The sequence below is a fragment of the Marmota flaviventris genome, chromosome 1 (genome assembly GCF_047511675.1).
Source record: "Marmota flaviventris isolate mMarFla1 chromosome 1, mMarFla1.hap1, whole genome shotgun sequence".
NCBI classification, from domain to species: Eukaryota; Metazoa; Chordata; class Mammalia; order Rodentia; family Sciuridae; genus Marmota; species Marmota flaviventris.
The window spans coordinates 137,737,487-137,752,066 of NC_092498.1; the positions used below are offsets into that span (position 1 = coordinate 137,737,487).

Below are 14,580 nucleotides of genomic sequence, written 5' to 3' on the forward strand. Positions count from 1 at the left end.
TAAGAGGCCTGGAAATGGAGAGCTTGGACAATGTTAAGGGCTGGTGCCTTGTTTAATTACCATTCAAACCAAAAGAAGTACACAGATTAGTATAAATACTATATTTATTAAATATCTTTACAGTTTATTTAAATGTATTTACAGAACTATTCCTGCATAAGTTATATTTCAGACATCCAATTCAGGTAATTGCCTCTTGGGTAAGACAAAGAATGATAGTCTCAACAGAAAAAAAGCAGCTTATTAGTATACACATATTCAAATTTGCTTCATTATTTAGCCATCTTTGCCACAAACTACCTGCTAACAGTTAAATTCTGACGTGGACATTTTTAGTTGAGAAGTTCAATTTAATTTAATTTTCTTTTAATAAATAAATAGAATCCAAATGTTTTCTGCTTTGTATTTTGTTTTATAAGCAGATTTTGTTTTTTTCTGGTATTGTAAAATTTGTTAAATATAAAAATGTGATTCAGTTTCCAACTGAATTTTGTAGCTTCTATCAAAGATAGCTCATATTAAGGTGACAAGGAACCATGAACTTATCCAGAGGTACAAACATTCACAGTTCTCGCCAATCTTACTGACCATCTCCAGAACACTCAAAACTGACTCAGTAAATTCTCACAATTCCTGCCTTGTTACATGATGTAGTAGGTTGGTGGTACTGAAGGTGGTTTTCATCTTCGGGTTACTCTCTATCCAGAACAAACGCAGCTGACAGGAGAGGACACTCCCATCTGCAAAGCTCAAAATCGCGTTTTTTCTACTCTAGACACAGCCCAAACCCCAGACATGCATACCTGGAATGGATTTCTTTAGGAGTTAGTACCCATCAACCATGTGAGTATAATAATTTGGGACAACTTGTTTTTTCCCCCCTCATTTCTTCTTCCAGTTTTTAAGAGCCTATGGACTCTTATCTACTTCATCTCCATTTGGTTAAAAAAAAAAAGTTTGTTTTTTGTGCGCAGGCAGCTTAAGTTCATAGGAAGAAACAAGGTTCTGATATGTTGAGTGCACATTTTAAAACAGAACAAAATAAAAATTTCAAGCATGTGATAAAAATATTGATTTTTATAATACAGTATTGCTTTATAAATATAGATGGAAAAGCTATAAACTTTACTGGTCTTTGGTGCATCCAGAGAGGGATAAATAATTTGCCATTTGTAAATTAGAAATCCAAATTTTTTCTTTTGTTATAAAAGTCCACTACATGAGGCAAATTGTGTGTGTGTGTGTGTATGTGTGTGTGTGTATGTGTGTGTGTGTGTGTGTTTACACTGCTTGATTTAAAATACAGTTCACACACACACACATCAGGTTCAGAATTAGACCCAACAAGTGGTATAGCTCAGCCACACCCCTGGAAGCTTGGGTGTAAGACTCGGAGAATTCTATTCTGGGTCCCACATAGCCTCTGACCAGTGAGAGGAGGAGAGTTACTTGCTAAGCAGCACTCGCCCTGACCCCTAGCAGTCATAAAATGCAGTGCATAACACAAAAAGGACAGGGGAAAGAAGAAAACAGGGTATTTTATGTACTAAACTACAAGCCAGGTCCAAAGTCAATTCCACCATGAATTCTTGCCCCATTATTTTCAGTGTCACTGGAACAACCACATTGACAGTTTCTAACAATCATTTCTCAAAAAAAGTAAGTTGATTAAACGAGTTGTATAAAACACCACCAATCTAGCTTTACAAAGATTGTTTGATGGGTTAAAATGAGAGCAGAGAAAAGCCAATAACCTGACCGTTACTGCTCCTACCAGGAAGTAAATGGAGGCATTGGAAAATTCATGCAAAATATATCCAGATCATAAGGCTACATACTTCTGACCAAAAGTAATTACAAACCCAAACAAAAGAGTTGAAGTCATCAATCCTAGTTTGAATGTATTCCTTTTAACCAACCCCTTCAGGATGCAACTTTCTTTACTTTTTAAAATACCCAGAGACTGCAAAGAGTTTGTGCAAAATAAATACCCCGCTTGCCACATATGTGTCCATATTCTAGCAGAGCATGATAGTTCCTCCTTATTTAAACAGTCTCCCTCCACATCCCACCCGCCCTCTATCTTCTCTACCAAAGAATTCTGTTTTGTCAAGTTAGGGTAGTTAAGGCATTCTGACACTTAATTAAAGGTGATTCAAAATAGGTATCTAACATTATGCCAATTAAGGAATAGTAGATAAATTATTGAACGGCTTACAAATGAATAACTCATTCTTATTATAAATGAAATGCCTGTTACAAGCATGATGCATTGAAATATAGTAATGACATGTACATGGTACATGTTAAACAATTTTAAATAAAACAAAAGCTTGACAGTTACTCAAATATACAGTACAAATTCACAAAACAAAATCTTTTAAAACAAGTTGAGGTAACCTCAAACGTAAGTTTTAATGCAATAAACCAGGGAGTCAGTATCTCCTCTCGAGAAAAAACTTTCTGTGTTCTCCTCAAGTAGATTCTCGTCAGGTTTAATTGCATTCTCATCTATACACCAATGTTACCTGACGTATATATAAAACATGGCTTTAATTTAAGGATTTCTAAGTATATATATTTTTCTACCACCAAGTTAATGAAGGAAAAAACTGACTCAAAAATATATATCTTTACAGCAGTCAACTTGTACATAAACCTTAAAAATAAGTTTGAGCCTGCAGGTAATGGGAAACCAAATTCAGGGTAGTTTTTATAAGGAAACTATACACTGCAAAATGGCTATTCGGAAACTGTAAACATTAAGCTTGATTCAGAAACCCCTACATTTCTGTTTGGGGCAATTGCAAAAGTCAGATCATCACTAGGAGTTTTCCCTGTGGGCTCTGTGCTGCTGCCATTGCACACGTGCTCTTGCCTGGTGGACGCAGTGATTCGGTGCATGCTCTGCAAAAGCAAGGCTCCTAGGGGAAGGTCTGAGGGCTCCATGGGCAGCACGACTGTGAGCCAGCAAAAACCCAGCTACAGCTGTCCATTCTCAACCTGTCAGCCTTGGGCCCAGAGAGCCCACCCAGGGCGCCTGGCAGACAGCGGGGGGAATTCCAGCCATAGCACTAAGTTTCTAGGCTTTAAGGACTTTTGCAATCTTGAGTAGCATTTCCATTAAAAAATTTTGGTAAGGATACCCCCTTCCCCCGGATATCAGGCAACCAGCCTGTGATTTGGACTAATTAATAAACTGCCAAAACTTTAATCACGGGAACACAATTAAGCATCTTTTAAAAGCACAAAATATTTGCATCCATAGAACTAAAATAATTACTTTTTTCTTCCAATGTGTAACAAAAAAGCTTCTGGGATCAAGATCTTATAACCCAGAGCATATTTATGAGCTCCTGGAAAATAGGAGTTTATAATGAAAACATAAAGCCACACCTGATCACCATAACCAAGATGGTGCCTGTGGAAAACATGTGACATTTCTTTTGATGAATAATGTATGTTTTCTAGCAGACGTATCATAATTTATGACTTGTCAGACTTAAAATCCCTTTAACACACTGTAATTTTGAATTCTCTTTACCAACATTACCCATTCTCAATACTTCAACTGCTTTTGAAAAGTAATAGCCTTTGAAAACCTCCACGAGAATGAAGGCTGATCTTCAAATCTTGCTTCTCTTCAACTGTTGCCAGCAGACATGAGCTAGTGAATGACAGTAGTGGTTCTCAACAAAGATCTCAATGGGTCTCAAAAAGACAGGCAAAAGGCTTACATCACTGGCCATTGAGATCAGTGGCAAAGAAACGTGGTCCTGCCAGCAGGATCAGCACACATGGCAGGGAAATTGGGACAAAGAAAGGAAAGGCAGGAGTCGACAGCTCGGTGAGTCAGTCTGTATACTCGGCCACTATGGAAAGAAGGACGGTGATGTCATCTGGCTTTCCACCTAAAACAAGAATGAAAACTGATCAGTACATTTTAAAAGGAAAAAAAAATCACTCAAAACTGTGGTCTTAAGTAAGTACTAGTGCTGGGTGTGGTGGCGCACTTATAATTTCAGGAGCTTCGGAGGCGGAGGCAGAAGGATCATGAGTTCAAAGCCAGCCTCAGCAACTTAGTGAGACCCTAAGTAACTCAACTTAGTGAAACCCTATCTCCAAATAAAATACAAAAAAGGGCTGGGAATGTGGCTCAGTGGTCAAGGGCCCCTGGGTTCAATCTCTAGTCAAATGCTTGCATTTCAGGCCTGTTTGGCTTATTAATAAGTCCTCACAGAAAAAAGTATTTGATAAAGAGAAACAGTTAAACAGAAAACACTCAAGAAATTTCACATAATTTAATTGAAGCTTAAAAAAAAAAAATCTCCCATGCTCTTTTACAACAGGAGCTCTATGAACACGGCCACCACATCTTCTGTTTACATCATCACAGTAAAGACAAAATCTGTTACAGTAACTTCAGCCTGACAAGAAAGTTACATGCTTCTACACAACCCTAATTTGGACAAACATACCCAATGCTTTTAAACTAGGAATAGCCTTGTACTCTAATCTGCCAAACTGCTATGGCATGTGTGCGTGTGTGTGTGTTTTCTCCTATTTTAACATTTCCTGGAGGGCTAAGAAATGCTCTACATGTCATAATATTACATCAGCAAGAGCCTGACCAATTCCACTAGCTCTGATATGCTAGCACCAACATGTCATCCCAGCTCCAAAACTGGCCTGCTCCCAAAGACACAGCATGCAGTAGATAGAAGGACTCTTCAGTCAAGGGCAGTTTCACATTGCTTCCCTTTTCAAAATCCGCTCTGGCAATTTGGCAGGCAAATACTGTCAACGCGTCCCACAGAGCCAGAGGAAGGGAGAAGAGAAATGTCAGACACGTGAAGGGCAGAATGTTAAACTGTTCGGAATGCACAGGCCCTCCAGGCAGAGCTCAGAGGCCTCTAGGGCTCAGTTCCAAGCAGTGCAGTGGTGGCAATAAAGGGCTTCAGGTTCCATTGGCTGCTGTAGCCGATAAAGTTCAGCTCTGAAGGGCACCCAGTGGGAGGACACAGGACGTACATTTGCTTGTGCTCAAAGGCACAGGCTCAAAGCTAGGAGAGGACACTGACACAGTCTCACCCACAGCCAGAAAGCTCCCACAGTTAGTCCTTATGACATTCCCAAAGAATGCTTACCTCTCACATTCAATCCGTTGTCACATGCAAACTGTGCGAAGGGTGACATATAATTTGGATCATAGGCCAGCTCGTGAGCTTGCTCAGCAATGCTCCTTGCTGTCTGTTGTATACTCTCATAATTTGAGTTCTGATATGAAAGGATAAGAGAGTTATTTTTAACCATAACACCTCACGTGACTTCTGCATGCAAGTATGCTTCTTGCAGACATCACTTTTTAAAGACAGTAACATTTATCTAATTTTCTACCATGTAAGTTTTATTCTGGTCAGAGAAGACAGTGAATGTGATGCTCTGATTAACATGCTGAGCCCATTGGTATTTCCTGCACATCTCTCACAAAGTCCTTTGCTGGGATGGTCTCTGGCCCTCAAGTTTAGGTTTCCATTTTTGCTTCCTCATTTGAAAATTTTAAGGTATTCTTGTTAAAATGGGATGGACTGAAAAGTGGATCCTGATAGCATTTTCATGATGACTTCAAAAGTCTCCCTGCTTGGGAATGCATCCCGGCCAACTATAGTTTGCTCTCCAAGTAAGTCACCAGTTGTACTACTGAAAATATCTTCAGGGTTTTACATAATGACGAAAGACTCTTGCCTAGCTGTGTAACCTTAAGCCATACCCTTGTCTTTGCTGTTTTCAACTTCCTCATCTGCAAAATTGCGATGGGAAAACAAGGTCCATTTCATCTGTAACATTCAAAGGGCTAAAGCATTTCAGTCTAACAGAAATAATAGGTCTCTGCTTTAATGTCACCTCCTCCAAGAGGATTTCCCTGACCAATTTATCTGAAGTAGTGACCCTCCATTCCCTCATCCTGTTGTGCATCATTACTATTTACCACCAACATTCCCTTCTTCGTATTACCTGCTCTCCCCTACTAGAACCTAAGCTTTAGCATAATTTCTGTTCACAGAGCACAGTGCCCATGACAGGTAAGCACCTAACAGTTACTGCACACACAAACATGGTATGATGCTAAGGATTCCCTTCACCTGGTCTGGGTAATTGTCCCAGTAACCCTGTAGACAGGACCTTTATTACTCCCCATTTTATAGGTGAGGAAACTATTGCTTAATAATTGAAGAAGTCTACTCAAAGTCACAATAGTTAGAGGTAAGAGCTTAGAAAAGATTAATTTTTCCCAGAGTTTTTACAAAGCCAGGAGAATAGGGACAGCCTGTTTTCACTTCCTGCCCTCTGTATGGGAGAAGCCTGAATTGTTCACCACTGCTGACAGCTCAGATCACATCAAGGCTCCTAGCTGCCTGCTTTCCTTGGCTGGTTTGGGATGGCTATTTCCTGTCTTTCCCAGTCTCAACACCTGCTGGGTGTATTATAAGAATAAAAAGAGAAAAAGACAACCAGTAGTCAACACCATTAAAATACAAACAGGAAATGTCCTCATCTGGACTTTTCCTACTTTAACCACTCCACTAAATGCTTGGGTAAGAAGCCTCTTATTCCCTTAAGTTCTCTTGTGAATATTTCCATTTATAATTTTTATAATTGCTTGGAATACTAGAAATATTATTTTCCTAAAGTTCACAAAATAGTCCTTTCCAAAACTACTGAGACAACATAAATGACTCAATAAAACTCAGCTATCCAGAGAGGGCCACTTTCCAGAGGCTAACCTTTGAGTTAATTACCTTTAACTTTTTTAGCTCTTGAAGGATCATATAATCAGGCATATTGTCAAAGAGTCCATCTGTCGCCGTCAGGATAATGTCTCCTAACTGGACGTCGAAAGATGTGCTATCAGCAGCATCCGGGCTGTAGCAAGGACAGGGTAGGGTAAAGTTAAGGAAGCCTTTTAGAGATGATATAATTCAAAGGATCCTACAGGCATCATTTATAATGCAATAAGGCTTTTAAAATGGAGTCAATAAAAAAAAAAAAAAAGTCATTCTGAAATTCCTAACTTTAAGAAAAATTAATGGGAAAACAAACTCTGATGTAAGTTTCCAAAGTTTAACCCAGTTAGTCCCGTTGTTCCAGATGTGGTATACCTAAAAAACTTAGTTGAGCAATAAATAAACCATTTATGGTAACTTTGAAATAATTATGTTTGTAGAACCAAAAACTGGGGACTTAATGGGTTAACTGAAACCAACAGAAAAACTGAGTCTGCTGATTAGTTGCACGTGGATTAAGAGGAGGACGCCTTCTCTTCTGAGTCAGACCTAACACGCTCTGCTCTATGACCTTGGGGAAGTGACTCTTCACTTCCTACTTCTTCAGTACCAAATTCCATCCTCTCTTACTCACTTGCACTTGTCAGTTCCCCTGTACACACTCTCAGGATGCTGCATTAGTCAGGGTGGGATGCTGGGCACCCAGGGAGAAGAGCGTGCCTATCTCTAAGAATTCCAGACACCTGCAGTGGTTCTGGCACAGTAAGGACTGTATGTCTCCCAGTGGTCACAAAGTGCTCTGGTATTTATGAGTACGACTGGCATGTACATCTTCAAGAAACATCTGTTAAATGACCGAATGAACAAATGATCAGAGAAACAAAGTATGTCAAACTGAGGAAAAAACTCTTCAAGATGTTGTTAAGGGAAGAAAGCATGGCACAGACAGTGTGTAGCATATGCAACTGTTTCTGTAACAAAAAGAAAAAAAAAGGGAGGAGACCCACAGATGTAGAGACTCCGAAATACAGAGAAACAATGTGAAGACAGTCAAAGAAACAGTGGCTGCTTCTAGAGAATGTGTGGCTGGGGACAGACAGGAGGAAGTTGTTCACTAAATTTTTTGTGCACAGCTTTTAAAAAACAGATGGAAAGCCAGACACAGTGGTGCACGCTTGTCATTCCAGTGACTCAGAAGGCTGAGGCCTTAAACAACTTAAGAGATGTCCTGTCTCAAAAAATAAAAGGGCTGGGTAGGTAGCTCAGTGGTAAAGTGCCCCAGTCAATCCCTAGTGCCAAACAAAGTAAGGAATAACACACACACACACACACACACACACACACACACACACACACACGTAGGAGATCTTTCTCATCACAATGTGTGATGAAAACAGACATAAGAATGGGAGAGAAGGGGGCTGGGAATATAGCTCAGTTGGTAGAGTGCTAGCCTCGCATGTATAAGGCCCTGGGTTCAATTCCCAGCACCACCAAAAAAGAAAAAAGAAGCCAATGGGAAATGTAAATCAGCCCTTTTCATCTTATTCACAGAAGCATTTTCAATAAAAGTTAAAAAAAAAAGAATGGGAGAGAAGCTGGTCACAGTGGTGCACACCTGTAATCCCAGCAACTCAGGAGGCTGAGACAGGAGGATCACAAGTTCAAAGCCAGCCTCAGCAATAGCGAGGTACCAAGCACCTCAGTGATGTGGGGATGTGACTCAGTGGATGAGTGCCCAAGTTCAATCTCTGGTCCAAAAAAAAAAAAAAGGAGAGAACCCCAGGTGGGCCTTTGAGGCTGATTCTCACCCTCTTCTCTGCTGAGAGCCACGGCTGAGTCTGTATGGCCCCTGGCATTTTGCCAACAGTATTGATTGACAGGCGAGGCATTACTATCCGCCTCTGCCGCAACTTTTGAGTTCTCGCACTAGTGCACTCAAAACATTTTTGGTCAATTCTTTGCTTGACTGAGGAAAGAAGTGGCACTTCTAAAGTTCTGCAATGTGCTTTTGTAGGGAAAACTTACACATTTATGTAACAAATATTCTGTAAAAACAGTCACTAAAGGAAAACCTCTAAGTTAAGATTAAAATACTATTTTATGGAAAGAGCGCCCAATAACTAAAGAGATACATGCAGTAGATAGGAAACACACACACTTGTAAAACTACTGGAAACCAGGTTGATTCCTATGCAAGACACTCATCTGCTCAGTCTTTGAAAACCAATCAGGTTCTAGAAGTGTAGATTAATGACCAGGTTGGCACTGATGCTCTATTTTATGCTGAGGTTTTTCTTTCCCCAGGAGTGGCCTTTGCTATTCTGCCTGTGAGAGACTTGCTCCCATTGGACAGTCTGTCCTCTGCTAATACTCCCACCCATGAGCTTGGTGTTCCGCCAGCTGCAGTTCTGCCCATTTTGATTGAACATACTGTGCCGCTGGGAACTTTTGACTGCATTGAAACATGAGCTGCAATCACATGCTAGCAGGCTATCTCTGGGCTCCAGGGGAAGCCACCTTCACCTTGCTGGCAAGCCGGCAGAGTGCGGCTCTAACCAGGGTGTCCCAAGGATAGCATGTGTGATCCAGCAGGGCTGCTCCAGCACTCAAAAGCCAGAACAAGCAGCAGCAAATAAAGGAGAGTTAAAGTGCCATTCTCCAAAAACTATTAGCTGAACTTGGCATCTACTGAGGCGCTGGAGGCTCTGAGGTCTCCCCACTCCAATAAAACTAATATCACTGTGTATTATAGACAATTGAAGAATATTCTTCTAATTATGGTAATCTGCTGAAATCTGAAGGTAAAAAGTACTTCCCATTCTCTAGAAGTCTGCAACAGACATTTTAAATGGGCAACATCAAATACCTAATTATATAATGTGTTCTTTTCATATTTGAAAATGGCAGAAATAATCATTTTATCTTAATTTGGACTTAACATCTGGTTAAATAAGAGCTAGTGAATAGGAAAAAAAAAAAAACAACCTAACAAAAAGGCACTTGGTAGAACGGTTCTATGTTTACAAAAGGTTCATTACCTATTTATGAAGTGCCAGTGTTTGTGCCAGATCCTACAAGTTTGTTAACACAGTGAAACCTGAGACTGTCTTAACCTTACTTCAACCTACAAAAAGATGTGAAAGTTAACTAAAAAAAAAATTCTAACTGTATAGGAAGGTATTAACAATTTAAACATGAACAGAGAGAAGATGTCAGAAAGAAAAAGAGAACACCTCAATGACATTATCATAGACAACATGCAGGACAAGACCACTTCTGACTGTTTCCTGCAGTTCTACTGGATGCATATAAGAAGGCCTGAGAATGAGGAAGTTATTCTGACAGATACAACATTATGTCTGTCTATAAGCTTCCCTAACAATATACGCAAAACCTTGTACAGGCAGTGGCATGTATGAACAATGACTAATGACTCATTTTTCTAACACAAATTAACAGACAAACTGCATGTACTAATGCATGTTGGTATTAAAAATTGATACCTGAAATACTTCATAGTCTTGTCAAATTATTGACTATCGGAATTCAAGTTGACTGTTGTAACTAGTTCAAACAAAATACCTTTCAAAGTCCAACTAGAAGGTCCTCATTATGAAAGCATTCTGAGGCTTCTTTTTTCATAGGAAAATGCCTGTTCCCTACTGTATACAAGGTGTGGGAGGGAACCTGTGGGTGAGAAATATCCTATTCAAATGTAACGGCTGAGGGGAGATTACCTGTCACTTAACACGACTCCCTCGGCTTCTGGGGGAGCAATTGAGAGCTGGAACGGAGTGTTGAAGTAATGCTGCTGCTCATCTGATCGGTGCACAACTTCACCGCCCCTGACAACCAGAAAGCCTGAGTCACCCAGGTTCGCTGTGTGTAAGCGGTGGCTAGTTCTGTCCAGCACCACGATGCAGGCAGTGCTGCTACCTGGAAACAAAATGGATATCATTTATTTTCTTTCCCTAGGGTCTCTACATACACATTTTTATCACAGAACTCCAAAGAATAACATGTCATAATTTGAATGCCTTGCCTAAATAGGATTTTCTTTTTCTTTCTTTCTGTAGTGTGGGGAACTAAATCTAGGGCCTCATGCATGGTAGCCAAGTGCTCTATTCCTGAGCTATGCCGCTAGCCCAGGATTTGTTTTAGTTATGCTCTACACCCCCACAAATGTCAACTAATAATCTGATCAGGGTCAACGTGGTGGGAAAAGAATGGATTATAGGATGGGAGTTTAGCTCGGTGGCAGAGTGCTTGCTTAGCATGCATCAGGCCCTGGGTTCCACCCCACCACCACAACCACCACAACAAAAAAGAACAGATTCCATTATACACAGTAGATGGGTCACTGAGGATCTTCATTCTTCCTTTCGCAGAGATAGGCAAAGAAAAAAATGACTGGTATTTAATCACATCATTTCATTTCACTAGTGCTATCTATAATCTATGCCAAATGCTCAAATGGATGTTGTTATTAAGTTTTAATATTCAAATGCCAGAATCAAAATGTTACACTTTCCCAACACTTCTCATGAGTCACTCAGGAAGCCTTCTTCACAAAATGCACTAACATTTAAGACAGGGCACATAACAATTTTAAACCAGATTTCCATCTGTTGCAGTCATGAAGAACTTTTATTGAAAACTAATAACACACTATGAAGTAACAAGACCAATTTTCAGAGGTAAGCTTGTAGAATCAACCTGTTCACTTTACAGAGACTAGCGTTTGATGGGAAGAGGCCACATTCCAAGCAGTTCCCACAGAGCTCTGTTTACTTCTGTTGCACACAGAGGCTTATCCCTCCTCAGACCAAAAGGCTAACAGTACAACTAGAAAGGACCACTTTCAATTACTACAAGTTAAACCTAGACCTATCTCTACCAGAAAAACATGCAGCTCACCAAAAAATAAATGTAAATGGTCTGTAACATTTGAAAAAATGATCAGCTCATCAGTACATTAGCTTAATAAGAGTTAAAAGAAGGTATTGCATAGTACTGGCCCAAGTGCAGGGAACATGATCACTCTTATTCTGTGATGGTAAAGAATAAAATTAAACCACCTTTCTGCGGGCAATATAGCCCTGAAAAATGTACATGTTTGGGCTGGGACTGTAGCTCAGTGGTAGAGCACCTGCCTTGCACGTGTGTGGCATTGATTCAATCCTCAGCACCACATATAAATAAAGATATTGTGTCCATCTACAACTAAAAAAAATATTTTTTAAAAAATGTACATGTTCTGGGATGGGGATGTATGTAGCTCAATTGGTAGAGTGCTTGCCTTGCATGCACAAGGCCCTGGGTTTGATCCCTAGCACTATCTCACACACACACACACACACACACACACACACACACACAAAAAGTATATGTTCTTTGAGCAATTTCATCTGTGAGAATTTATCCCAAGAAAATAGTAGGAGATGCAAGTAAAACTTAAGTACAAAAAACAATGTTTAGGATCAGAAAGAATTAGAGGAGCACATGGCACATGTAATCCCAGCTACTTAGGAGGCTGAGGCAGGAATATTTCAAGTTTGAGGCCATTCTTTTTTTTTTTTTTGGAGAGTTTTGTTTGTTTTTATTTCACCTTAGAAAATTCATGTTTACAAATCCTGGCTTGGGTTAGAAACATCCTAACCACCATCCTGTTGAATCAGTCTAAAAAATTGAGGCCATTCTTGAAAATTTAGCAAGAAAAAGAAAATTTAGCAAGACCCTGTCTTGTGTGTGTGTATGGGGCGGGGCGAGGCAGGCGGGGGACAACGATTAAGAAACAACTGGAAATAAACTAAATATCTAAAATTAAGAGACTGCTTAAGTTACAGTACACTCACATAATGCAAGGCTATATGCCATCATGTAATACTTAGAGGAACACAGATTCTAGATTTAGCCGGCCTGCATCTGAATCCTAGCTCTGCCACTTACTAGTTATGTGACCTGGAGCAAATTACTTAACCTTTCCATGCTTTAGTATCCTCATTTACAAAAATATGAATGACAGTAACTACCTTATAGAGTTGTCTCAAAGGATTAAAATTAGTTAAGTCATGTCAACACTTAAAACAGAAACCTATTTGATAACCATTAAAATTGTTAAAGAAATATACATGGAAAGGAGGGGCTGGGTTGTAGCTCAATGGTACAGTGCTTGCCTAGCACGCATGAGACACTGGATTCAATCCTCAGCACCACATTAAAATAAATAAAATAAAGATATTGTGTCCATCTACAACTAAAAATATTTTTAAAATATAAATGTGGAAAGGAAAGATTAGGTAAGTTAGGTAAAATAAGTAGATTATAAACTAGTATTAAAGTTTCCTTTAAAAAAAGGGAAATTTAAAGAACTCCATCAAAGATTGAAACTTACTATAAGTAAATTAAAAAACGAAATGCAGCAGTAGGCAAAGTCTAAACTACTAAAATCACAGTTAAAGAGCAAAACAAAGCAAACAGGCTGTGGAACCTGCTGTGTGAAATCCCAGTGTGCCATCGTCTTCTAGCTGTGTGCCCATGGGCAAGCCACCTGTTCTCTGTAGGCTTGTTTCTTCCTAACCGAATGGGGAACAAAGTTCCTTTGTACCTACTTCATGGGGCTTTGTAAGCATAAAGTAAACTCAACTGCATTTACTATTATTCTTTGCATAAATGTGAAGAAAAAGATTTGAGCATAATCATTATAATCTTAAATTTTCTTAGTGGTATTATGGGTATCTAATTTTTGTTAATAATGTCTTAAATGAAAATATATAACAATGTAAACAACTTAAATATAAGCATGCTTCTCATCCTAATGTTCAGAAATTCTATTTCCTTGTTATTTATAGTACATGTGTTGGAACTAAACTGACATTACTGTTAGACCACAAGTCCCTATCCCTTAAATGTCAAAGAAAAAAAAAAAGGGTGTTGTAACTAATTAAAAGTATTGTCAAAACCTACTCCGTAGCTTATAGTAGAGCAAGATCACCGATTTGTTTTCCTTCCTAAGATTGATTAACAAAAACTATTTAACAGTAGTAGAATGCCACAAAAAAGATCTTCTGAAGGTTGATGGAATTAGATCCTAAGAATGAAAAATGACGGAAGAGTAGCATAGTCTTGGAAATTTTACTGCAGGAAGGACTGATGTTGACTCACTGACAAAAACAGGCTTTTTGCTACCCCCATGGCAGTAGTCCTAGAGGTTAAAATAAGTCCTCCTGAGCAATGGAGCTTTATAGTATTTGAAGCAACAGCAACAAACCCAAACTCAGTCTTGCAGGTTTGCAGTGTATACTTCTCCTTTGCCTCCTCAACAGCCTAATATTGGGAGAAGAGCTTATCTTCTTGTGTGTTTGGAGAGAAACAAGCAAGGGAAAAAAATGCAAAAAAAGGAGCTGAGAATGAGTGCTGGATGTTCAGACAATTGACCCACAGACAGGCACTCAGGCAAATCCCTCAGGCTAAAATAGAAATATTTTTATCACTCAGCCCTTATTTTGTAATCTACTACTAAGCCTTTGTGCAGCAGAGAAAGGGATAACCTTATTAGGACTGACCCCTCAAATTCTTCAGATACATTGGCTTCTTTTTTTTTTTAAATACTTTTTTTTTTTTTTTAATATTTATTTATTTTTTTAGTTCTCGGTGGACACAACATCTTTGTTTGTATGTGGTGCTGAGGATCGAACCCGGGCCGCACGCATGCCAGGCGAGCGCGCTACCACTTGAGCCACATGCCCAGCCCTACATTGGCTTCTTGAGATCTCTGCATATGTACTTAAGT

At 39.4% G+C, this 14,580-nt stretch overlaps 1 protein-coding gene across 3 annotated transcripts in view; it reads right to left on the reverse strand.

Moving 5' to 3' along the window:
• Window positions 1-99: 99 nt before the first annotated feature.
• The window catches only part of Pptc7 (protein phosphatase targeting COQ7), a 41,567-nt gene continuing 27,086 nt past the window's right edge, over window positions 100-14,580 (reverse strand). For all 3 annotated transcript variants that reach the window (XM_071616782.1, XM_027949194.2, XM_071616776.1), the window contains 4 exons: window positions 10,526-10,724; window positions 6,801-6,924; window positions 5,148-5,277; window positions 100-3,911 (listed from right to left, as the gene is read on the reverse strand). In XM_071616782.1, the coding sequence (XP_071472883.1) occupies window positions 3,853-3,911; window positions 5,148-5,277; window positions 6,801-6,924; window positions 10,526-10,724 (512 nt within the window). In that variant the 3' untranslated portion in view covers window positions 100-3,852. The remainder of the gene's footprint in view (window positions 3,912-5,147; window positions 5,278-6,800; window positions 6,925-10,525; window positions 10,725-14,580) is intronic.